General features: G+C 39.2%; 1 protein-coding gene across 4 annotated transcripts in view; it reads right to left on the bottom strand.

The window, feature by feature from the left end:
• Window positions 1-5,989: 5,989 nt before the first annotated feature.
• USP38 (ubiquitin specific peptidase 38) overlaps window positions 5,990-26,335 on the bottom strand; it is a 32,365-nt gene continuing 12,019 nt past the window's right edge. The window contains exons 6-12 of one of the 4 annotated variants that reach the window (XR_013345930.1): window positions 23,921-24,114; window positions 23,073-23,166; window positions 19,411-19,517; window positions 16,489-17,851; window positions 10,054-10,626; window positions 9,156-9,260; window positions 5,990-7,799 (exon numbers count right to left, since the gene is read on the bottom strand). Coding sequence is in view for 1 of the 4 variants with exons in the window: in XM_077815295.1 (XP_077671421.1) it covers window positions 10,465-10,626; window positions 16,489-17,851; window positions 19,411-19,517; window positions 23,073-23,166; window positions 23,921-24,114 (1,920 nt within the window). In the remaining 3 variants the exon portion in view is untranslated. Of the gene's footprint in view, window positions 9,261-9,551; window positions 10,627-16,488; window positions 17,852-19,410; window positions 19,518-23,072; window positions 23,167-23,920; window positions 24,115-26,335 lie in introns of those variants that run through there. The other 3 variants (XR_013345931.1, XR_013345929.1, XM_077815295.1) reach the window with 3 other exon arrangements.

Genomic DNA, 26,335 nt, shown 5'->3' with positions numbered 1-26,335 from the left:
TGCACCACTCCCAGTTCCCTCTTGCTTTTCCAGAATAACTTGTTCACAGCCCAAATAATTTAACATAACATTCCTTCTTACTGGGGGCCAATTTATTAAGTATTGATAAATATACAGCTTCCCTTGATTCCCTCAGCCCCAAATCCTTTGAGCAGGTTAAGAAACTCCACATTCCTCCCTTCTGAGGCCATGCAGTGGTTAAGGCCAGCTTCCACAGCCTACAAGTCGCCAGGTTCCAGGCCTGCTTCACATAGCCTCTCTTCTCACCTGCCCTTTGATTCAGGGCGCCCCCCCAGCCTCCTTCTCACACAAACAAACATTCTCCTTTCCAAGCTAGCTACCCTCTCTCCCCAGACTCATCTCACAGCTGGGTTTTTACCCTGCTCAGAAGGGAGCTCCCTGATTACCATTCACCAGCTTGTCTGGTGCTCCCTTAAACATCTGTTTCTTTAAGAAGCCAAATCATGGAACAGGGTGGGCTGGCCCCAACCTCCCTTCCTTCCTAAAAGAGCCAGACTACCTCGTTGCATGCTGCCTCTAATGCGCTGCCTGCTCTTCCCAGACTTTCATACGCTCAAGTTGAAGTGCTCACACAAGGTTACCTTGAGGGTTCTTGTAGCCCCTCGCTCCAAAGCATGGCTCTCATTTTCTGGCTCCTGCTCACCATTCCGTTACCATTGCTCTCTTTACAGCTGCACCTGCTGCAACTTTCCTGCTCATTTATGCCCTGTGCATCCAGCTCCAATTCCCCAGATCCACCCTGACAACTTTCCCAGCAGATCTTTCTGTTCTCCTCCTCAGTCCCAGCTGCAACTATGGTAGATGCACCCAACTGTGCCTGGTGAAGCCATTCAGATGGTTTTCATTCTTGACTACTGCAGAGCCCTTTTCCCTGCTGAATTTTGTGTGGCTGCTCTGCTCATGATCCCACTGATACAACAACTCTGTCAGCTTTGAGATTGTGCAATCAGATGACTATCCAGCAGCTTCTACTGAAGCCAATGGGAGCTGCTGACTTGTCGACACTTAGCGTGAGGTGGAGGTCTCAAGATATATTATACAGTCAGTGGTGCAAGTAAAATCCATGTCTTACCAGTGGAGGGGGAGGGGAAGCACCAGCTAAGGGGGGCATGTGAACTTCCCATGTGACCCTCCATGTGACTCCTCACCGCCCCAGCCTGGGGCCCCCACGCTCTCCCCATCCCATCCCCACATCCATCCCGTGTTACCTGAGGAGGAGGGCGGGGGCTCTGTCCTGCTGCTGCTGGGCTGGAGACAGGGCTCGGAGGGGGTGAGGCGGGGGCGGGTGGTAGGTACAGCCACCAGAGGAGCTGCTGGCGTTCTGCTCCTTTCCCGGCTGCTGCCTCTCCCAGCGGGGAAAGGAGCAGAACTCCCAGTCGCCCTCTCCCCCGCCCTCTTCTCCAGCGGGGCTGATACTGTGGTACACAGATGGAGACACAGCTATTTGTAGACTGGAGTATATAGAAAGTGGCTCCTCCAGCTCCCATTCATATCAACATGAGTCTTTCCATTTATGTGACTGGATTTTGGATCGGGGCTGTCGAGCCTCCATAGATTATTCAAATACACAGTACCAAACTGTTAATGCAGGGCCACCTAAAGGCAGCTATCTGTTCAGAGATTCAAAGGCCAGAAAGGTCCATTGTGATAATCTAGTGTGACCTCCTACATACCACATACCATCGAACCTCCCCAAAATAACTCCTAGAGCATCCAGTCTTGATTTAAAAATTGTTAGTGATGAAGAATCCACCATGACCCTTGGTAAATTGTTCCAATGATTGTTACCAATGCCAGAAGGAGACATTAGTAGACTGCAGTAGGAGGTTACGCTTCATAATCCCTATTTGTAATTGGAAGTTCGCCACTTCCTTTTTCTATCATGTACTCCTTCACTCAAAAGCAATTTATAACATATTAACGGTTGACAGTTCAAGATCTGTTAATTGTTTGAATTTCCTACATGCTTGTTTCTCTAATAGGTTTCCTGCATTCAACTTGAAATTAAAGGCGACTTGGACAGAAATAAAAACATCCAATCTTGAGTTAAAAAATTGTCGGTGATGAAGAATTCACAGTAACTCTTGGCAAGTTGCTCCAATGGTTAATTACTTGCATTGTTAAAAAAGTATGCCTTATTTTCAGTCTGAATTTGTCTAGCTTCAGCTTCCAGCCATTGGATCATATTATGCCTTTGTCTGCTAGACTGAAGAGCCCATTTTTTCCCCAGGTAGGTTCTTATAGACTGTAATCAAGTCACCACTTAACCTTCTCTTTGTTAAGCTAAACAGATCGAGCTCCTTGAGTCTATCACTAAGGCCTTGTCTACACTGGCACTTTACAGCACTTCAACTTTCTTGCTCAGGGGTGTGAAAAAAACACTCCTGAGCACCGCAAGTTGCGGCGCTGAAAAGCGCCAGTGTAGCCGCACTCCCAGCGCTGGTAGCTATTCCCCTTGTGGAGGTGCGTTTTTTATAGCACTGGGAGAGAGCACTTTAACATTGCTAGTGAAGACATATCCTAAGGCATGTTTTCTAATCCTTTAACTATCTCGTGGCTCTTTGAACCCTCTCCAGTTTATCAACAACCCACTTGAATGAACAAGACACCCAAACTGGACACAGTATTTCAGCCAGTGCCAAATGCAGATGTAAAATATCCTCTCTACTCCTACTTGAGATTCCCGTGTATGCATCCAAGGATTGCATTAGCCATTTTGGCAGCAGCATTGCACTAGGAGCCCACGTTCATCTGGTTATCCACTTCACCCTCAAATCTTTTTCAGAGTCACTGCTTCCTAGGATAGTATTCCCCAATCCTGCAACTATACATTTAGCCATATTAAATGCATATTTGTTTGCTTGCGCCCAGTTTACTAAACAATCCAGACTGGTCTGTAAAAAGGAAGCTGGAGACTTTGAGAACCTCATTATTTATAGGAGGCCAGAATGTTCCTGTGCATAATATTTACACTGGTTTAGTTCCATTTTCATTTGGACTGCTGCATTTTCACTGGTGATAATTTTTTTCTGTAGCAATTTCATGACCTCTCAAGAGAACGTTATTTTTTGTGCGTGCAGCTGTAGATGCAAGGAATTGTTTCTCACACCAAGGATGTTATTTATATTTTCACAGAATATAGTTTTAAGATTTATAGGGGTTTTTTTCCCCCCCATGAAAAGAAATGTACAGTAAAGTTGCCAACATAAACAGGGAAAGCATTTAAATTAAGAAACACCAAAACTGCTTTTAAATACAGTTATTCTATTATTCACTGTGCCATAGGTAAGATGCAGCAAGATAATACAGCTAATGCAACACCATTTTGATTCAATAGACCTGTAGGTTATTTAGTTTGAAGCTGCTATTTATTTTCTGTAAATTTAGATGTGCTAATGCACAACGAGAGCTTTGAGAACATCACCACATATATACTTTTAAAACTGGATGAAAAAAAAACAGCTGAGGAAAAACTGTCAGTACTTTCCTCTATCTGAACGTCTATCCTTGAACTCCTTTATCTGAATGGCTGAATGCCTTGAACATGGTACCGAATACACCACTCCCAGTTCCCTCTTGCTTTTCTAGAATAACTTGTTCACAGCTCAAATTATTTAACATAACATTCCTTTAAAAATAGTCTTGGAAGTAACTATTGAACCAGGAACAAAGGAAAAATTCTGACCTCTACCTACTTGTGCCTTTCAACATTTCTGTAATTCATTAATTGACTGCTTCTTGCACTGTTCTTTATTTTTCTATCAGGAATAGGATAAAAGTATTTTGTGTATGTAATGCTTAGTGCTTACTTATAAGAATGCACATTGAATCCATCAGTACATTATAAAACAGGACTTACAAGAATCTCTTGTCTAAGCCACTGTACCAAATAGAAGCTATTAATAAAAAATTGAAAAGAATGTATCATTCTTTTGGAAAATCCAACCTTGAATATTAATTTCTAGCCACCATACTGGTTTCTTGAGCAAGAACAGTTGGGTTTTTTGTGTGTGCAGGGAATCAGTGAAATGAGGACGCACAGTGGGGCTTTTAAAGAAGTGGGATATTAAATCAGCTCTTGCCACAGAACAGTAGGGTGGTGCAATTTGCCATAATACAAATCAGACTGACATTTTTCCTGACATTATGAAACCAGCTAATATACAATGCATTTGGGGAAAACGAGCTGTAAAAACGTGAATCATGCTATCACCAAGAGGTCTAATCGAAGTGACACTGCCCAACAGGATAATCTTTCGTACAGTGCAGTGGTGCGCAAGCAGCACGGTGCCTCAACATGCACTACTCCTTGGGCAGAGCGGTTTTGCCTATGGGCAGGCTAGTGCATGCTCTTGCCACTAAGAAAGCCTGCTCTGATCAAGATGGAGACATGCAGGTCAGGACACATCCTCTTCATGAGCTGCAGCAGGGCTCAAGAGGCAGCTGCAGGTTGTACTTTGGACATGCCTACTTCAGTGCTTTTCCAGCTAGTTCTTAAGAATGGACTAGATCACATTACTTTTGTTCAGGACTGGGACGTCAATAGGAAATTGTGATGTTCTGTACCCACAGGCTCTAAGATGGGGGAGCAATGCCCATCTTGCATAGACAGTGGCAAGCAGCAGTACAGACTAGCTGTGCTAAGTTCATACCCCTTGATTTCAGGTGGATTTTGTACTGAGGGCAGCTAGCCCACACTACCACTTGCCTCAGCCATGCTACCATGGCTATCCTACTACAATGACAGCTAGACCAAGTAGGTCTATGTGAGCTGGGAATCATATCCCTTAGTTCACAATGTAGACGTAGCCTAAGTTTGTCTAGAAACCCCAGCGTAACCTGCTTTAGTTAGGAGAGAAGCTGGTATTTTCTCTCAAAATTTTTTCCTTGCTCCCAGCTGTAGGTTTCCTTTATCATCTCCTTCACTCTCCCCTTCCTTCCTTCCTGCTGTTCTTCATTTTTCATTTCTTGTTGCTCCACAGACCACCACATCTTCCACTCAAGCCCCAAGGAAACTGCTGTTGAAAAATATTTAAACCACACAAGCTGACACTATGCTGCACAGATTCCAGATGGCACGCAGGAGACCACAGTCTGAGCCTGTGCATGTGCTCAAGGGCCAAGTCAAACTGACATTACTATAACAATTTTGCTGGAGCAGGACTGTTTCAAGTTTGTGTACATACTCCTTACATGCTCTGGTTTGTGTACTTTGTGTTTACTTTGTAGCTCTCAAGGTTTCCTTACAAATAGGATCAGAAGCATCTCATTGGTTCATTAGGTCATCTAATCTGGTCTCCTGTATATCACAGATCATTAAATGTACTGAGCCCAATAACTTGTTTCGTTAAGGTTTATCTTCCTGAAAGATAACCACTCTTGGTTTGAAGATGTCAAGAGATGGAGAATACACTGCTACCCTTAGTTTATCACCCTCATGCTTAAAAATGTGTGCCTCATTTGAACTTGTTTACCTTCTGCTTCCAGCCATTGATTTTTGCTTCACCCTGCTCCACTAAAGAGCTCTTTAGTACCTACTATTTTCAGTGTATCATCGTTGTATGCTCTTAAATCTATATATTTAGTATGCTCTGCTCTGGGGAAGCAAGGAGACATGAAGAGAATCCAAATCATAATGAACCTTTAAAACAAGAGACTCCTGTGCCAAAGGGGGAGAGTAGCAAAGAATGCTAAATGAGGTCTTATTACTGCAGAAAACGGGATTCTGCCACTGTAGAGGAGTTGTTTAATGGGTGCAGACGGAATAAAATGGCTCATCCCTGGAACTGAAACAGAAGTAACTGTTCAGATGAGATTCCTGTTTAATTTTATGGAGTAGCCTGTGCAAGAGGACAGGGAAAGAGAGGGGGAAAGAAGAGCAAGCCAGAAGAGATAAGTGACTTGGCTTTCTTCAGTTACCTATTCCAAGCACCCACTCCCTCCTCTTATAGTAAGAATCAACTCAATATCCAGTGCCACTATTTATTAGTCAGGTGATATACATAACAGTCCAGTATTATACTCCCTTGGTGAGAAATGCACAGGATTAGATGCATAGAAAAAATAAGTCAAGGTGATAGCGACACAATCCATTAACAAAGACTAATTGCTTTCTGCATTAAAAAATGGATTTTTTTTTTAAAATGGGAAGGATAATCTTGAAGACTTAGTACAACTGTGCATACTGCACTGAATCAAATGGGTTGCAGGCCTCAGGAGAAATGTCCAAAGTTTTGTATCTTTTCGATAAGGTTGACTTTAATAAACATGGAAAAAAAAGCACAGGAACAGAGCTGTGCAGACTTCTGAATGTTTATTCATGGCAGGAAGAAGTCGAAGTACTATATGTATACTGCTCCACACGGCAGGTCTAGAATGGTGTAGCAGACAGTAATATTACCATCATTTCACTCATTTTGACAAAGTTAGATACTTCGCTCTTAAAAGGCAGTTCTACTCTGTAGTCTTTAGTTTTAAAGATAAGGCGTTTTAGTCCCACGTACTCAGATGTTAACTTGAAATGTTGGTCTTAAGTAGTTTTTTAAAAATGAATCTCCACCTGGGTTAACAAAACGTAATCGGGGATAAGTAACTGAGTCTTATTCGACGTGAGGTGTAACTTCATTTTATACTTAACCAGATCCATTCCCATTTCTGTTACGTTGTTTAAAACTCCAAGGTGTCGGCATCCAATTCAGAGTAAGTAAACAACAATGTGTAAGCCTTTCAAAAACAGACAAAACAGATATTGTAGAGCAGCCATATACAGACATCACAAATTTTTAGAAAGTCAAGATTTATATTTTTACAGAACAGAAGAACACAACTGACCCTTCCAAAAATATTTTTAAACAGCACTTTAAAAATAACATCTTCAGGTTTTTTTTCTACCTAAAGTGTTTTGAGTTATCCAAGATCACTATAAACTCATCCAGAGAAACAAAACATTGCTCTTTTTGTTTACTTTGTGCATTAGACCGCATTACATGTAATCAGCCAATCCCACAGGCAGTCAGTCAATTTCCTGTTTGTGTAGGTTTTTCCACACACCAATGGGAGAGAGAAAAGCCATCTAAAAATATTCACCAGATGAATGCAACCGTAAAACAAAGAAAAATTGCCAAGGAGACCTAAAGGTGGGTGTAGTTTCTTTTAACCCATTTTCTGAAGGTAACTAGATTAAGTTTTTGAGAGATGTCAGTGGCAAAGTGAACTAGTCATTTAATCTTTAGAAAACCTATTGCCAAACCTCAACTAGATCACAAGTGAAATTATTTTGTTTGATCATTCTAATTTGTTCACATCCTTTGGAGAGTGTGGACTTTCTGTATTTCTATTAATATTATCTCTGTTTACCTGCTTGATATTATTCTGTATAACTGCATGGAGTTAAGTGAAAGGAGTTTACGGGTTTACAAAAAGGACACTAAACACTGACAGATGTAAGACACCTCCAGAGAGAATACCAAGGATCCTCAACAGAACTACAGAGATATTGAATGGGAAAGACCTGGCTCCAAAAGAGAAATCCACCAAAAGAGAAGGTTCTTGCAAGGGAGCCAAACCAAACTAGCCCTGCTAAATAAGCCATAGTGAGAAAACAGAGGTGTTGAAGCCTAGGGACGCAGCCTACAAGAGATAGGAGGACTCCTTGTGCCACATAGACGTCCAGGGCCTATCACTAACAAGGTGCATTCTTGAGACTGCAGAAGGCATCACATGCTCTGTGCTCCATGAAGCATCTCAAGTCCCCATGACTGAGAACCTGATGCAGAGGCCTAGGATGGAAATAGCAGAGGTACTGCAAACAAGCCAAGATATTATAAGTTGTCAAAAAATTGTTAGGAAGCTTGAATGGCATCTACTTCCACTTTTCAAGTATCAAGATAGGTTGGTCTGACTTTCATGAGCACTAGTCATTTAAAAAAAAAATTAGCAAAGAAGTTTTCCTGATCCACATTTGCTGCTCTTAGTATTTATTTCAAGTCTTTGCTGTTGTTCACATAAACACCTGAAAGGTGCACATTTCAAGGACCTGGCGCTTTCAAAGGAGCATTTTGTTAAAACCAAGCAAAATATAAAGAAACGTTAACTAAACAACAAAATAAATAAATAATAAATACCCTAGTTCTTACATAGTGCTTTGTAGCAGGAGCTGTCCAAGCACTTTACAAAGGTTAGTATGACTATCCTCATTTTACAGATGGTGTAAATAAACTGGAACTTACACTTCTAGGTAAAGTGTATATTTTAAAAGACAAACGGACCCTTGATTCAATTGTGCAACTGCTTTACCGCTATGCTCCTCTTCACTGTACACTCAAATTTATATTTCTCTGGCAGAAGTTCGGTACTTGTTTATATTCTCACATTATATCAACTTATTTGTTATTAATATCAAACTAATTAATTATGCAGATATTACTTAAATTGATCCTACAGCGCTTTCTACACTGTGCACCTGAATTTGGATTATTCTGTGTATGCTCTCTAGCAATCTTAGAGGTATGTGCGCCACTAATCTATGCATAATTTTAAAGGATGTCACGTATAAGTATAACCAGGGGTAGAGATTAAGGCCCAGATCCACAAAGGTATTTTAGGCTCCTAACTTCCACTGAGTTCAATGCAAAATGGGAGACTAAACACCTTTAGGATCTGGGCCTAAGACACCAAGACAGAGCGGTCTTCATTTAAAAAAAGATTCCTGAACTGCAACAGATTTCAGTATTAAAACTAAAACCCTCCTATCAAGTTCTCTTTAAACAGAGTAGTGAAACCAGAGGCACATTGCTAGCATGACCCACAAGAGGACTGATCATTCTGCCCCATTGTCTCAAGGCACAGATTGAGGTACTTCCCCTGAGCCAAATCTTCCTTTGGATACCAACACAACGGAAGGGGGAATAAAAAGGGTACTTTTTTATTGGTGTGAGACAATGGGGCAGAAACCTTCAAGAAGTTTCCAAGAACATTTTAGGTCCCCAGGTTCAGGACAAGATGCCTCGGATTGTCAATAGAATGTTGGTGCTGGTCTCTCTCAAACATCTTAATCTGTATCCGTTTTATCAGAGAGCTAGGAGACTTAATACAGAGAATCTCCAAAAGGTCAGACTAGATAATCACAATGGTACCTTCTGGAAGATGGCCCGTAAAACGGATTACCACACGGATCAGCACAGCCAAGGAGTCAGTATGTCACTGGGATAAAGAAAGTCTTCAGATGTTCCTCGGAGAGGCTGGAAGTGCCGAAGTTACAAACCATAAGTAACATTATTAGTGATTCTCTTCCAAGGCATAAAGTTCCTATTGTTAGACAATCACAAAAGAAAAGAATCTGGATACTGGGAAGTCAAGGCAGTCTGAGACACCTTAACCCACTTGGTAAGAATCAACTCAGCAGCTTTCTGGACAAAACAATTTACAACTATGAATCAGTGTTTATGATCAACTTCTTAATAATGTAGGCCAGAGAAGTTGCAATTCAAAAACCGCCCCTACTGAACTGTAAATAATGGACAACATGAGAGTTTTAGAACCATCAGATTTTACTTCTGGAAAATCTAATAACTTTCCAAAAATGTATTAATTTCTAATATTAACACAAAACAATTTCTAACATTGTTCTTTAACTCTTCCAGAGCCTCAAAGTTTTGTATTTAAGTTACAGTACTGCAAGGCACATACAGAACCTCCTCCTTTCAAATACAGAGCAGATATACTTCCTGAAATAATTTAGAAATCCCCAAAACAATTAGAAATACTACAAATTTAGTTCAGTTAAAAACTTTGTTCCTACGAGACCATGCACGTTTCTTGAAAATGATTTAGCAAACGTGTATAAATGACTCTTTACATTTGTACTCAAAATGAAAATATAATGAATCTGAATAACTCCTACCCTGGAAAGTACTGTAGCAGGTCATGTTTTAAAATTTAAGTTATTGCCTTCGTTATAAAGGTTCATCCTCTCTGCCACCATTAAGATTTCCAGACTTATGAAGGAAAAAATGTGTATGCAATTATGCCCACCTGAAAGCATTCCACTATTGAATAACCATCTCTCTTTTAGAAGAATATGAATGAACTCTCTCCTCTTCCTTTATTCAGTGGATTGAGATGGTACAAACTGATTTAATTGCATTTATTAAATGTTATGCAGCATCATTAGGGATTACATACAAATCTTTTCTTCCCCACTCTTCTCTTTTTTAGCCAAGCACATCTTGCTATTAAAACAATAGGATTTAAGAGGTAGTTTTCTCCATGATGTACTTATTTATTTCAAATAAAACCAAAACAAACAAAATTAACATTTGTTTTCTGAACAAGGATTAGGTCTCAAAAACAAAAGCTTGGTATGATATTTGAAGCAGTTCAGTGGTTTAACAGTCTTAAACAGCCGGGGGAACTGTTTTGGAACCAATGTATTCTAGGTCTTCCTCAAAACACTAGTCTACCAATAGTACTGAATCCTCCTCCACCCCCGCCACCTGTGGGTCCACAGCTTCCTGGGGGATCATTGTCATCAAATCCATTGGGTCGAAAAGAGCATGAGGCCGAGGCTGCTTGTAATGCTTGTGTTCGAGCACTAAGTTCTTGCTCCTGAAATTAAAGAATACAGGCAGTTAAAAACTCCAAAATTGAAACTTATTTCATTTATCTAAACTTGTTTTAAGCACTACTTCAGTAAGAACCAGGTACATCACAAACTAGGAAAAATAAGAAAACTACAAACCATACAATGGATTCTCTATTAAATTGTTTTACTTTTTTGTTTTCAACTTGCAGTGGGACAGTATCCAGGGTCTATTTCAGAAAGCGAACCATTACTGAAGATGAGCAAGGATATCAGAATCTGGCCCTAACTAACTAACAAACATGACTGAAGACAGAGACAGTCTCACCAGGATTTGAGTTTAGAAATACGGTACAGAGCCTATCTTGTCACAGAACCTCTCATGTTCAAAAGATGAATGAAACCCCCTTTTTTTTAAGCTGCAACTGACACCTCTGACATTAAACTGTTGCAGGATATTGGAATTGCACTGGCACAAAAGGCAAAAAACATGGATGATGTATTAGTGCCTATTCATTCAATATGGTTTATCCAACTTTTTCTTAAAGAGCTGTTGTGTGGTAGCTCTGTCAGTTATAGGATATTACAAGTCTCATGCAGGCTGAGATACTGCATCAGAGTAAGGATGGACATTGCTAAAAAGAAAAAGGTTCCAGGGAACTTCCTTGTACCCAGCTACTGGGACCACTAAGCATATCTTGCTAAAGCTGAGGGAATTCAGACAATTTCTTTTGCGCATCACCTAGACCCTTATAATGCAAGAGCATGGGACAGAGCCAATGATTAAAAAACCCTTGTGTTACAGCACCTGTCTAACATTCATATGATAGTGTATGTGTAATTTCTGTGATGCTAAAAATAGCTTGTGCATATTTAAGTTACTCGTACGGCCAAAAAATGCAGCCTTAAATTTGAAGCTATTTAACTCACTCCCTCATCATTAAACATGGACAGAATGGCCTACTTAATTCAGATTTACTTTGCTTTTGGAATTTGAAGGCAGACACTTAATATGAATAGGCAGAGCTTATGCTGGCTATGTCTGAGTGACGACAGTAAACTGTCTCCAGTCACAGAAGGACAAGAATGTAATCCAAAGTTCATAGGAAATATTAAATTCCACATAACTTCTAGCTCAAGTGTTACTGAGAGATACTAAAGGAATGGTTCCAATATGCTGTTGCTAGAGCCTTTGTTTTAATACAATTCAAATGTAATTGGAGTTTCTCATTATGAGCTGTAAATTTACTATAGATTAGCTATCCAAACATTCAAAAGTAAATGTGAAACTCTAATTTAGATTGCAAAACTTCTAGGCTAGTCATGTGCTCTGAATTGAATAAATTTATTGTTTTAAAGCTTTAAACTAGAAAGTTCATTATATAGATTTATAACTAAGGATTTTTATTACAGCATTATGGCAGTCAACTAGAAGCATGAATATATGTTAAGTTGTCCTACTGCAGAAGTTCCTATAGAATTTGAGTTTGACATGTATATAATATAGCTAATAGTTAAACTGGTCCAGATGGGACAAATTTTTTTCCCCCTCCCACAAAAAACCCCAAAACATCTGCTTAATTTAAACTGCTTGTGCAAGCAGGTTAACAGTATGCCAAGTGTCGCATTACTTTAAAGCCTTTAGTACATGTACAAAGTAAGTTACAGTCATGAGAACCATAAATGACTGACTTTTAAAAATCTCATTCATAACACTGTATTGCTGGTATTTTGCTCCCTTCCCTCTGTGGCTGTGGAGGGAGAGGGGATAAAAAGAAGAGAAATTAGCGGTTTGCCATTCCTATGCCATCAGTAACAGTAAGATTGTGCCTTTACCACTAATGCTCCGTATCATCAACAAAGTGTTTTTTTTGTTTGTTTGTTTTTTTAACTGTGGTGTTTCTTGGGAAACACTACTGGCAGCAGCAGAGGTACAGTGATCTCCTTCAGGACCATGAAGTGAATTGTGTATAGGGGACTCTCATACTAAACTGGAACCCCAGAACAGTGCACCGATTTGCAATAAAGAGTATAGAAGAGTTAAAAGAAAGACTCCCATCAATGATCTTGGGAGATATTGTTTAGCAGCAACTACAACAGGGCAACCTAGTTCCATTCATGATCATAGCTTAGTTACTACAGCATGTGCTAAAAAACCTTTGGTACAATATATGTAAGTTACATGTACATACTATAAAATTACCCTTCTATAGAGGCACAAAAGTATTTGAACACTTCTAGATAGAGTACATCTATTTAAAAAAATAAATCCTTTCTAGTGTCTCCAATGCTAAAAAATACCCCCAAAAGAACTGTATGGTTTATGTTCCAACAAAACACTTCACTATGTCTTGGCAATTTTAAGTGTTTGCCTGAAAGAAGAAAATCTATTGGCACAAAATTCTAAATGTAACAATGTTACAACTTGAGAATAGAGCTCTATGTTGAGCAAGTCATCAATACATATTCCTCCTGCTTCCAATATGAGATAGACAATACAGAGAAACAAGTCTCATTAATGCAGTTGTTCCCAGATTTTAATAATCCATCAGATTTTAGGTGAAACATACTCAACTTAATTTTAAATAGGAAAGCAAGTAACATATTAACATCCTATATAGAGTTAAGTACAAATAACTGCTTTCATTCCTCTTTCAGATAATCAGAAGCTAAATTCCTAAGCAAACTTTTTAATTTTGAAGTAAGACCTCTCTTGCTAACATATACTCAAAACATGAACTGGATTTAAATGGACAAGTTTGAACATTCACAGTTTAGAGGATAGCAAAAGGTTATCCTTCAATCCTTCTGTACACCATCCTCTTACATTGAATTTAGAAGCCTAGGCATTAGTTTGAGATGGATGGAAACTCAACATTGAAGAACATGTGTTTTTGTCAAGGAAAGGACATGATCTTGACCTTAACAGGATACAACTTTATGAAAAAGCACAACAACTGAATATTGAGAGGTTGGAGTTTGAGGGAAGGATAAGAGAGTAAAATAACCTCTAAAAATGGTAAAGATATGAAAAGAATAATTTGCTCTTTTTATTCCAAAGGGTAAGTTTTCAAAAGAACCATTAACATGGCTTCCATCTGTACACTACCAACTATGTGCAAAACTGATAGTTTACATGCACCAAACTCCATTTGCACACAAACACTGCTCAAAGTCATCATTTGGGTGATTGTGAATGTATATGGAAATCCTATTTTGACAATCTAGCCATCAGTTTATAGCAGTAGGTTTACAAAGAGCTTTCAGTGCCTGAAATTCTGTAGTATGGTTCAAAATCCCCACAGAAAAGTTAACACTGTATTAAATTCTATTCATTTTTAGAGTAACCTGTAGGGTTCTATAACATTTCAACCCTATTAAATTCTATAGAATTTAATAGCAAGGATCTCATGTTAATTCTGAAACAAAAATAAGTGTAAATGTAATGAGATTATTCAACTGCTGATCATTTTAGCAAGAACATCCAGCTATTGGGTTTATCCCACAATCCTATACTGCCTCTCAGACCTCTGCAGGTAAGAAAACTGCCCTCATCCAGCTACCCAAATCACCTGCTTCCCCCTCCCCCAAAATTTTATGATGCAGTTGTGTAGATAATACAAAAAACAAAAACAAAAAATCTACGACATAGCAAAAATGAAAGTGTGGACAACGTCAAAAACCTATGAATTTAATACCAAATCAACAGCAGGCTACAGTACTCAATGTATTCATTTTCATAATTAAAAGATTCTCTAAAGAAGCTACAACAGAGTTTCCAGTATGTCTCATTGGAGTGCCAGAGTTTGGGACCACTGTGTCACAGAATACACAGGACACAGATTAGATAACTTCCATCTCAGTGACAGAATACTTTCAGACTTGTTTAATGCAAGATTCAGTTGCTTGAGACTGCAAGAAAGCTTCCAGCTAAGATTGCCATAGCAGTCTGACTCCACCATGAGCAGTTTTACTTTCACATGGAAATCTCCAGTTACGTAAAAATGTTATGGCTACAGTATCTTAAAAGTCTGGAATTTGCAAGTGCTAAGGCCTGAGTTTTACTATATTACATCCTTGCACTTATTGCTGCAGCACTGCTTTGCTCCAATAAAGGAGAAGTCTGGAGGCCTGGGACTTAATTCAGTTGCAGTTTGTCCAGGAATTTTATGTCAACATCTATAAATAATCTTGTAGAGGTTGCCTAATTATGATCTTATTTGTAAGATATTTTACTTTATATTGTCAACTCTACAGAGCAAGGACAGATTTGGGTCTCTGAAGCAACTAGCACACTTCTGCACACTCAAAAACAAACAATATTTGTTATCAAACTATATCTGTATTAAAAATGGTAAGATTCATAGTTACATGTCAATAAAAAAATCTTGGAACAAAATGTGCTAAGGTAGACTATACCCACATGGTTGGTCTGTTTTGTCGGAGTTAAAACTATTGCCTATCCTTAATGTTATAAACATTAAGAAAGCAAACTGCTTAATTTTGTCATCCTGCTTCTGGGGCTGGCAGTTGAACTGGACGTAATACGAAAAACACATGAACGGGAGTGGGCAAAGGCCTTGTCCATCTACTGTGGCTAGTATTTAGTTTTGGAACACACCTTTGCTCCCATTATTTTATGAAGCTCTATTCGTAACCTGCTATAGTTAAGGGCTTTTTACCCTTTTTTCTGTCGGGCTAGAGAAGAAAGGACATGGCATTATAATTCAAAAAGGATAAATACGTGCCGTTAGAAAATTAGTAGGAGGCTTTCTTCCAAATGTAATTGTTTGTCTGGTACAGCTAGGAACCCAGACTAGAACAGTGGGCCTGTATTGCCAGAAGCTTTTAAAATATGTCTATGCAAGTCATACAAGAAAATATCAAGATTTCCATTTTTTTACCTACATATTGTTACTATGCAGATTAACTTAATATTCAGTAAATACCCATTATAGATTTACAGTTAGTGAGATTTTATTTTTTCCTCACTGCTGTGAAACAAATTAAAAGGAGAGAGAAAGATAAACAGATTGATGGAAGACAGGACAATCTTGATTCAAAAGTGTCACCAACTATATCTCAGGCAGCTGTAAGACATTTAGAAGCTATATTCTACTCCTCTGTGCTTACTGAGCAGACAACAATCAGCATGTAAACACAGACTGTCAATTTGTGGTAATGCTTTACCACACAAAGTTTTAAAAATAGCGAGCCAAGAATAGGTTACAACATAAGCCCACAATTCTCTTCAGCACCTGGAGGTACCATAATAGTTCTTCACAGTGAGGGCTAGTGGGACTTTTCTAATTCCAATTTAGGTTTAGTAAACAGGATTATACTAAAATAATTTAACCCACTGTAAAAAGGGTATAAATAATAAAACCTTATTGTACTATACAAATAATCAGTGAACCCCAAAATGCAGGGGTTCTGAAATGCTCATAGCATGGACCATATTTATGGTATCACAAATATTTCCCTAACTTTCCTACATAATATATTTTTAGCTTCTTTTAATGCAATTTAGCAGGTAGCAATAAAAAACCCAATACTGTTTGATCATCCAATCCTGGATTGATTACTAGTGGTCAAAGGACAGTTTGAGAATCTCCGCCCTAGAAATACAGAAGGAGGTTAAAACATGAGAGTTCTTCCTATAAACATATTTCACATAATGCTGTGTACTGGTAAATTTGATTAAAATTTTACTATGTAATCCAACAGTTACTAGCGTAAGGGCAGCAGGATTTATGAGCTACAAGATTTTAAGATTAATCCCCAGAATGTTTAGAAGTAACCATTTTAGAAACCGCAAGCAAGTTGATCCACATTTTCCAGTCCTCAGGGAACTGTCACTCTTCACATTAGTTATGTTTTCATCTTACCTGTAAATACAGTTTATTATCTTTTGTAATAGCATCCATAAGCTCTTTCTGCAGAGGAGGGTCTCCGTTCACCCAGAGTCCATTTGCTGAATTGGCATTGAAACCACTACTACAATTCTGTTTTTTGTACAACAGCACATAAGCAGTGTCCTTTGGAAACCTACTGGTAATTTTCTGGACAGACTGAAATGAGGTAAACGTCACTCTGCTGTCATTAAATAGAAACCACTCTTTTGACATCTCATTAGCGTCCAGGTCATTTTCTATAACTGCATGGGAAATCTCTCCTGCCAACAAGCTGCTGTGGGAAGCTAAAGCCATAGTTTTTGATTGATGGCACAGCCCTAAGGAAGGCCCTGAACCAGTGATATTTCTGGCATAAGAATAATAATGCCCACTTTCAGAGGATATACCAGAGTGCACCACAACAGAACTTAATACATAGGGTACCAATTCTGGGCAGCACACTTCTTCAGCACCCGAAGGCTTCAGTTTTTTAGCAAGATTTTCTCCAGTGTCAGAGAATTCAACATCCACAGACCAGCCCCTTGATACTACACCTAAAGAGGATGCAGTTCTTTTGACTGGTAGTTCCAAAATAAGTGGTAGAGACACATTGTCCAGGATTTTGCGCCTTATATGACACTTTGGATCATATGAAAATCTGAGGAGAGTGAGAATGAGGTATTCAGGTTCCTCCATGATTTGCATAATTTTCTCTGCATTCTGTAGAGAGGCACATTTTTCACAATAATACTTGTTGTCTCCATTTAGAATCTCAGGTGCCAGAAAATAATTCAGTAAGTCAGTAACTGAGGGAGTATTTTCACTTACTGGCTTCTGAGACACATTCTTACTATCCTGAACTTTGTACAGATCAGAATCTGTAACATTCTCAGAGCTCAGCTCAGCAGGAAGAAGGTCTTTCAGAATTCCCTCATTCATAACTGTTTCACAGCCATCACTTACTGCCAGAGATGTATCAAGTGCTGATTCTTCAACAGGACTGGATGCTACAATACTAGTTTGCACCATGCAGTCATCTTTCACTTCAGAAGAATGTGTTATGCTTTGCATGTCAACATTTTCCAACGAAGTGGGAGGACAAAATGCCAGCGATAGATCCGTGAAGGGTTCTTCTTTTTGAGAAGTACTTTTGCAGTTCAAACAGCATATACTGGTCTGTAGTTTCCCTCCAAACATTCTCTCTATCAATGTTCTTTCTTCACCTCCTGTGCAAGGTGCCTCAGTGAACACTTGTGCCTTGTTGGCAGTTTCCTGTGCCAAGGACTCGTCACTCATCATAGTCTCAGATGGCTTTGCTGAAGACAAAGCTTTCAAGGTTCTCTCTTCTTCATGCAGTCTGGAAAAAAAAATCCAACAGATGCATTGTTTCCAAATATATTTCTGAACGTCATTTTATACAGCTCTTAAGTTTTTTTTTCCATCTATACTAAATGTACAGTAGAATAAAAAGCTTGGCTAGATGTTGCTTAAATTATGAACATTTGGGTCAATATTTTACATATTAGCTTAAAACTCAAATGTCAATGCCACCAGAAAAGCAAACAGATTATGCCTATTACAGCACAACTCTGTACGCAGACAGTTTTGGATGAGAATTAGAATATTAAAGAATGTACTCATGTCACCAAATACTAATCAAGAGACATGCTAATCAAAAGACGTGGGATGTTGTGAAGGCCAAGTCCATAACATGGATCAAAAAAGAACTAGATAAATTCATGAAGGATAGGTCCATCAATGGCTATTAGCCAGGATGGGCAGGAATGGTGTCCCTAGCCACTGTTTGCCAGAAGCTGGGAATGAGTGATAGGGGATGGATCACTTGATGATAACCTGTTCTGGGGCACCTGGCACTGGCCACTGTTGGAAGACAGGATACTGGTCTGACCCAGTAGGGCCATTCTTTGATATATATTAAAATAAATAACCAATAGCATTTCTGATTGAATGACCCTGATTGAATGACTTCTGATTCAGTAAGAAAGCTAAAAAAAGGTATTATTTATAGTGCCATATGACATGCATAGCATTTTCATGGCTATAAAATTTATCCCATTCCCAAGGAACTTAAAGTTAGAATGAAAATGCAAATATGAAAAAACAAAAAAAGAAGAGGAGAGCACAGGTGGTCCTTTGGGGACACTACTGCACATCTGGAACAGTTTTCCACAAAGTGAGAGGCAAGAGCTGGTTTCATCATAGCTTAAGTATCTCTGCTTGATTCAGAGGAGAGATCTGAATCCACAACACCTACCTCTCAGGTGAGTACTTAATCACCAGTGCATAGATCTGTTCTCTCTCTCTTTTTGGCCCAATGAGCATTCAAGTGTTTATATAAAGTGTAAGCTTCCACAGGGAAACAGAGGCCCATCCAAGAATAGTCTTATCCTTGAGGTCAGGGTGCTCACCTGGCAGTGAGATCAGAGTTCAAATCTCTTTTCCAGAGTGGGGACTCAAACCTGGATTTCCCACATACCAAATGAGTGTCCCAACTACTGGTCTAAAAGAGGGAATGGATGGAAACGTACACATTTGCTAGCCCTGAAAATGTTTCCCTGGGCCAAAACTATTAGGCCAAATTCACAAATAGTTGTGAGTCAACCATAACTGTATTTTGGAGGGGGGGGAGGGGGGGAGGAGAATCTGTCTGAAAAATTTCACCCACCTCTAGTCACAACATCTATGAGGTAGGTAGGTATCCAGATTTACAGTGGATACACTGAGGCATAAAAGTTAAGCGGTACACACATCATGCATCACTTAAGTAGTGGAGTCAGGAATAGGACCCAGAAATCTTGACTCCCAATCTTGCACTGTAACAATCAGATGACCACTCAATTAAAATTAAGCATTCTACAAGCCTAAAGATTATCATTAACTTAATCATTACTGTACCTGTCTAGCAGAAACCTGAGATATTCTGAGCAGTCTTGCTGGGATCTAGGAGTAAACCATGGTGGCCTGGAAGCCTCAAAGAAAATCCGAGGCGCATATGCCTCCCTCTGTCGGCAGTAATAATAAAACAATAAACCAATATATATAAGTCTTACTAAATAACTTGGCTAAATTGTCTCATCACCTTTTCGACATCTGAACTTTGACTCATTTTAAAGGAATTGAAGAATATTTAACATATGGAACACAACATTTCTTTGAAAAAGAACTAGAACTGTCAAGTGACTAAAAAAATTAATTGCATGATTAATCACACGGTCAATAATAGAATGCCATTTATTTAAAACAGTTTGGGATATTTTCTACATTTTCAAATATATTTATTTCAATTGCAACACAGAATACAGAGTGTACAGCGCTCATTTTATATTACTGATTGCAAATATTTGCACTGTAAAAAATTTTTTCAATTCACTTCATACAAGGACTGTACTGCAATCTCTATCATGAAAGTTGAACTTACAAATGTAGAATTATGTACAAAAACTGCATTCAAAAATAAAACAATGTAAAACTTCAGAGCCTACAAGTCCATTCAGTCCTACTTTTTGTTCAGCCAGTTGCTAAGACAACCAAGTTTGTTTACATGTGCAGGAGATAACGTCGCCCACTTCTTGTTTACAGTATCAGTTGAATGTGAGAACAAGCGTTCACATGGTACTGTTGTAGCCGGCTTCACAAGATATTTATGTGCGAAATGCACTAAAGATGCATATGTTCCTTCATGCTTTAGCCACCATTCCCAAGGACATGCATCCATGCTGATAATGGGTTCTGCTCAATAACCATCCAAAGCAATGCAAGCTGCTGCATGTTCATTTTCATCACCTAAGTCAGATGCCACCAGTAGAAGGTTGATTTTCTTGTGGTGATTCGGGTTCTGTAGTTTTCACATCAATGTTCTCTTTTAAGACGTCTGAAAACATGCTCTACACTTTAGATTCTCAAATCTTGGGTCGAGTGCTGTAGCTATCTTTAGAAATCTCACATTGGTACCTTCTTTGCATTTAGTGAAATCTGCAGTGAAAGTGTTCTTAAAACGAACATGTGCTGGGTCATCATCCGAGACAGCTATAACATGAAATATATGGCAGAATGAAGGTAAAACAGAGTAGGAGACATAATTCTCCCCCAACAAGTTCAATCACAAATGTAATGAACGCATCATTCTTTTAACGAGCGTCATCAGCATGGAAGCGTGTTCTCTGGAATCGTGGCGAAAGCATAAATGGGCATATGAATGTTTAGCATAACTGGCATGTAAATACCTTGCAATGCTGGCTACAAAAGTGCTATGCGAACGCCTCTTCTCACTTTCAGGTGACATTGTAAATAAGAAGCGGGCAGCTCTGTAAATGTAAACAAGCTTGTTTGTCTTAGCAATTGGCTGAACAATAGGTAGGACTGAGTGGACTTGTAGGCTCTAAAGTTTTACATTGTTTTGTTTGAGTGCAGTTATGGAAAACATTTGTAAGTTGCACTTACACGATAAAGATAAAAGAGGTTACATGATAATGTAGTTGCACTACAGCAGTGTTTTTCAAAGTTTGGGTTGCGACCTAGTGTTGGGTCGCAGCATGTAAGACACTGGGTTGCCTTGCTCAGTGACCCAGTGGCTCTGGTCAGCACTGCCAACTGGGACGTTAAAAGTCCCGTTGGCGATGCTATCCAGCTAAGGCAGGCTAGTGTCTACCTGCTCCAACATTGCGCTGCACCCTGGAAGCGGCCAGAAGCGGGTCCAACTTCTAGGCAGGGGGCCCACGGGGCTCCATGTGCTGTCCCCGCCATGAGCACTGGCTCCACACGCCCATTGGCTGGATCCCAGGACAATGGGAGCTGGGGGAGGAGTAACGGGGGTGCCTGCGGGCGAGAGCCACGCAGAGCCACTTGCGTACCTCAGCCTAGGAACCAGACTTGCTGCTGGCCGCTTCTGGGGTGCAGCATGGTCTGCGGTGCCAGGACAGGCAGGAAGCCTGCCTCTGCAGCCTGATTGCGCCACTGCCTGGGAGCCACCGAAGGCAAGTCTGCGCCCCAATCCCCTGCCCTGAGCCCCCCCAACCCAGAACCTCTTCCTGCACCTCAAACATCTCATCTCAAGCCCCACCCTAGAGCCATGACGCCCTGCTGCACCCCAACCCCCTGCCCAAGCCCTGAGCCCCCTCCAAACCCACAGCCCCTCCTGCAACCCAACCCCCTCATCCCCGGCTCCACCCAGGGCCCACAACCCCTGCCCTGACCCCCTCCCACAGACCAGAGCCCCCTCTCACACTCTGAATCCCTCATTCCTGCCCCCTTGTCCCACACCCCAGCCCTGACCCCCCCATACCCCAAACCCCTCATCCCCTGCTCCATAGGGTCACCGGCATCAACAATTATCTTCAATTGGGTCCCCAGAAAAAAGTTTTGAAAACCACTGCACTATAGTACTTTTATGAGGTGAACTGAAAAATACTATTTCTTTTGTTTGCCATTTTTACAGTGCAAATATTTGCAATAAAAAAATATAAAATGAGCACTGTCAACTTTGTATACTGTTGTAACTGAAATCAATACATTTGAAAATGTAGAAAAACATCCAAAATATTTAATAAGTTTCAATTGGTATTCTACTGTTTAACAGTGCGAATCAAACTGCAATTAATTGCAATTATTTTTTTATCATGATTATTTAATTTTTTTTTTAAAAGATAATTGTGAGTTAACTGCGATTAATCGACAACCCTAAAAAGAACTAATTTTGTATAGTAGGGAAAGAGGCAAATAGTTCATGAATACTGAAGAACTGCCTTTAGTACAAAAATCGAAGTTCAATAGGCTCTTTATAGGTCCAAAAAAGTTACAACTACTTATTTAATGTTCTACTGTTTGCACTTTTCGTGAAAAAACTATTGAATAAGACCAAAGAGATTATACCTATGAGCCCTATATTTTAAGCTTTTCCCCATTAATAAGTTTGCAGTACATTTCATCCATGCTTCAGGACAAAAAGACATGTTCCTCCTTTCTTTTGCTATTTATCTTAATATTGCTTAAAGTAATGCGCTTTTTAAATTAAGTTTAACTATATAAGTGGCAGAAAGAAAATAGCTATTCTCTTTTCTCATATGTCGTTACTCTATTAGAAAAGTCATTTCCTGAAAAAAAATAAAAATAAAAAATTTAAAAATTCACCTGCAAGAGAATTTAAAGATAATCACAAATTTGCATTGCACCAAATTTTACCTATGCAAGCTACATTATCCAGTTTGAATGTTTAACATTATTTAGGGTCTATTTTTAAGGTTACAGTTTCTTAAGATATATCTTCTTAAGCCTCATCTCACCTCAAAAAAGATTGCCACAATGAAATTTCCCTGACTGAGGAAAAGAACATATGGGCTTCTTTGAGCATATCAATAATATTTGTTCATTTGGTGGCACTGGGTACTAAGAGATCGAGGTAATTTACACTCATTCTCCTCCCAGGTCTCAGCATCACATCTATATTTCAAGACAACCCTGATCTCTCCCAATCCAATTACCACCTCTGCACCATCAAGCCTTGTCAGTCTTGAGTATTACAGCTAGTCTTAAAAAAGCAGATGAAGTTGACCAACACATACCTGAGTATGAGCCAAAAATGCAAAGAGATGCTGTAATTTTCTCATTAGTGAATTGCACCCATTTAGATTCAAAGATAATACATGTCTCCTGAAACTGCACGGACAAAGACAAGAATTGGTTTCCATATTAGACTTTTTAAAAATGACAGCAACAAAGTCTCATTCATGCAAGGAGGATGGAGTTAATTTGACAAAAAAGGGCAAAATGTATACCATCTGGTTAAATGCTCAGTGGTTGTTTCTCTAAGAATTTTGTTTTATAAACAGAAAAAAAGACAACTCTAGAACAAGAGCTGACCTCTTGCAAAACTCTTTAAATAAAAAAAGTTTAAGAATGGAGGAGCACACCAAAAACATTGTCTGCTTTAAAGTATTATAGTTAGTCTCAACATTTAATAGAGTACCACAATTAACTTCAACCCTGCATGTGAAAAAAAAGACTTCTCTTGGGCCTGGAGCTTGAAAGCAATATTGCAGCCCGAACCCAATTTTAGATACTGAGGAAACTGACAAGTACCAACTAAACTGCTACTAAACAGGGTACCTCACTACAATTTGATACTAACACTTCTCTCAAAGGAACATAAAATATGTAACTTACTTTTATGACCACCAAAATTTTAGACTGGCAGAACTGTATTTTAACACTCTTTCCTAGATGTTCTCACTCAGTACACTATTAGCATTTAAATGCAGGGAACTCCTATAAGGCTTTATTAGGAAACATGTAGCACAGGACAGTTTTAATCATTTTGCCTTTCACAAAGTGTAATGTGGATTAATTTGTAATAGATACAGTTTTTTAAAAGGCCGATGGAATATCAAGGATTAAAAGGTTTTACACTTACTCTGTGGCCATAAAAAGTGCCTGAATAACACTGTTCATATAACATGTATTTCCTAGGTTAACTAGACCCGTTTTCCCAGTTTCAGATTTTCCAGAAAGTCTAGACAAACAAGATGGCAACGAACTGGATTGAGAAGTCCAAGCACTCTGATTGAGAATCAACTTAATCTTCTCTTCACTGGGTTTGGGCAATTCCTACAAGGGAGAAACATATTTAAACACCATTGGCAGTATGTTTATTTGTTTTCACAACACATACTTCATCCAGCAACAGTCTTCTATATATTCCCATTACCTGCCATTCTGCATTTCCCCCTCTGGCACTGGTCCCCTGGTAGCCTAGAACATGTCATGCAGTTTCCTTTGAAACTACTGACAATACAATTGTTTGGCCAGTCAAAGGCTCATACTGAGTGGCATGGCCAACATAAACTCTTCCTGAAGGAGCATTCTGTCAACTCTAATAACACTGCAGACCCATAGCTTTGGAGGTCACCTTTGATCTGTATGTTCCTGCTCTCTTTGCCACCAAAGACTGCCTCTTAAGTGTCATGTTAATAGCATAAGAGAACATCCTCTGTTCTGTTAAGTTAGAATCCCAGACTCAAATGAATGAAACTTAAAAACAGCAGTCTTACACTTCAATGTTTATCTCAAAACAGGAAGGAATACGTCCATACATACTTATTTATTAATTGCAGAGCTGTCAATACAAATTATATCTGAAAGTGGTTTCTACCAATATACTTAAAATTCTGTATGCTCTCATGTTTTTGATGTAAAGTGTATAATATAAATTATGTATTTTAAGTAAAGACTGCGTAACACAACAATCTACCCACAGAAGCATCCAAATTGAAGTGTCTTAGACAAATGTCCACTGTATTCCCCCCTCCCTTTTTTTTTTGCTAGCCAGAGATTAGTTAGCATATATTCCTCCTTTGTCCTACAATTAACCTCAAAGCTGAGACAGACACTTCCCTCAGATCAGCAAAGAAACCCACATGCTAGTGAGGAACTTCCTCTCCTTTCACACTCATTCTTCCTCCATATTAAGTAGTTCCCTTTTTCTTCCACCAACAGTCACTGCTTTCCTGATCTCTTTAGGGCCTACTTAGTATTTCAACTCAATTCCCCATGTTCAAGAGAATGCCCTGTTTAATTGCATTCTGTATCTTCCTGAGGACACTAGCAGATTGCAATGCTTCTTTTCAGTACCATGAGCAATCCAAGTTGAGTAACTGGGTTAAACTGGATCGCAACAATGGCATTTCATCTGGTTGGGCAACACAAAAAACCTTACTTGGGCATGTCTGTCCCTCAGGGAAAAAATAATCAGCCAGCAGTATGTTTCACCATCTAACATAAGTGAATACAAACTGAGGCATGACTATGAAAGAGTGAAGTCTAAAGTAAAATAGCACACAATGCATATAAAAGAAAATAAATGAATTATAGTCAAAAGGGAAGCTAACCCCCATGTCCAGAGATTGGGCAATAAAAATGAGAATTTAAAAAGTTATCATTTCTTGCATATTTTAATTACTCTAGTCTCTTCAGCCTCCAGATGAACAGGCTTCACTCTCCCCCAACACCTCATCCCCCTAAGTAGTTTCAGCCAATCTTAATAGCAAAAATTGCTCAAATTAGACACTGGAGATTCCATCTGATAATTTAAAGTTGGGCAATCTGTTGATTTAGAACCAGCTTGCTTACTTTTGTTTAAATTTAAAGTCACTGTTTCTGTAAAGAAAAGTTTGAGAATGGCATGGAGATGGCACACTCAGCTCTTTGAGCAGTGTTGCTGAACTTAAACACCTTAATGGTAACTGTGAATGGTGCTAAGTGAGCTCTGGAGGCAGAGCAGTTCCTCTCTCCCACCTGCAGGATAATCCATTTAAACATGCAGCATCAACACCATGGGAAAAGTGTTTGCACTACGAAAGAGAAAGAATTCAATGGAATCATAGGCTCAACCTAGATTTCCTTCTAATAAAATAAATTAGAAATAGGCATCTCTAATTGGCGTTTCCTATCCCCTGCGAGTGCAGGATGCAGTCCCCATAAGAGATAACATATCAGATACCTGATTTAAAAAAACAAAAAACCCAATAACCACCAAAACCCCTATCCATTCTGTTTTGAAGGGCAACTGTCTGTGTGTGCTGGAGATGGGGTTGTACTAGAGTGGTGTGATAAAGAGCAGCACTGTAGACTTAAGACTCCCAGTTTTGGGGCTCTTCCATATGAGCTTGCAATGAGATGCTCAACACTGACATTGGAACAAGAGTGTATAGAGGTGGTTAAGTGAAACAGAAGGAATTAAATAAGCAGATAAAGATTTTCAAAAATTGGAGTTAAAAAATAATCTTAAGTTTAAGACCTTTGTCTTAATTACTTCACATCTTACTAACCA

Source organism: Eretmochelys imbricata, chromosome 4 (assembly GCF_965152235.1).
Source record: "Eretmochelys imbricata isolate rEreImb1 chromosome 4, rEreImb1.hap1, whole genome shotgun sequence".
In the NCBI taxonomy this organism is placed as follows: domain Eukaryota; kingdom Metazoa; phylum Chordata; order Testudines; family Cheloniidae; genus Eretmochelys; species Eretmochelys imbricata.
Note: the sequence above shows the minus strand (reverse complement) of the source record. Positions and strands in the feature narration are given on the sequence as shown.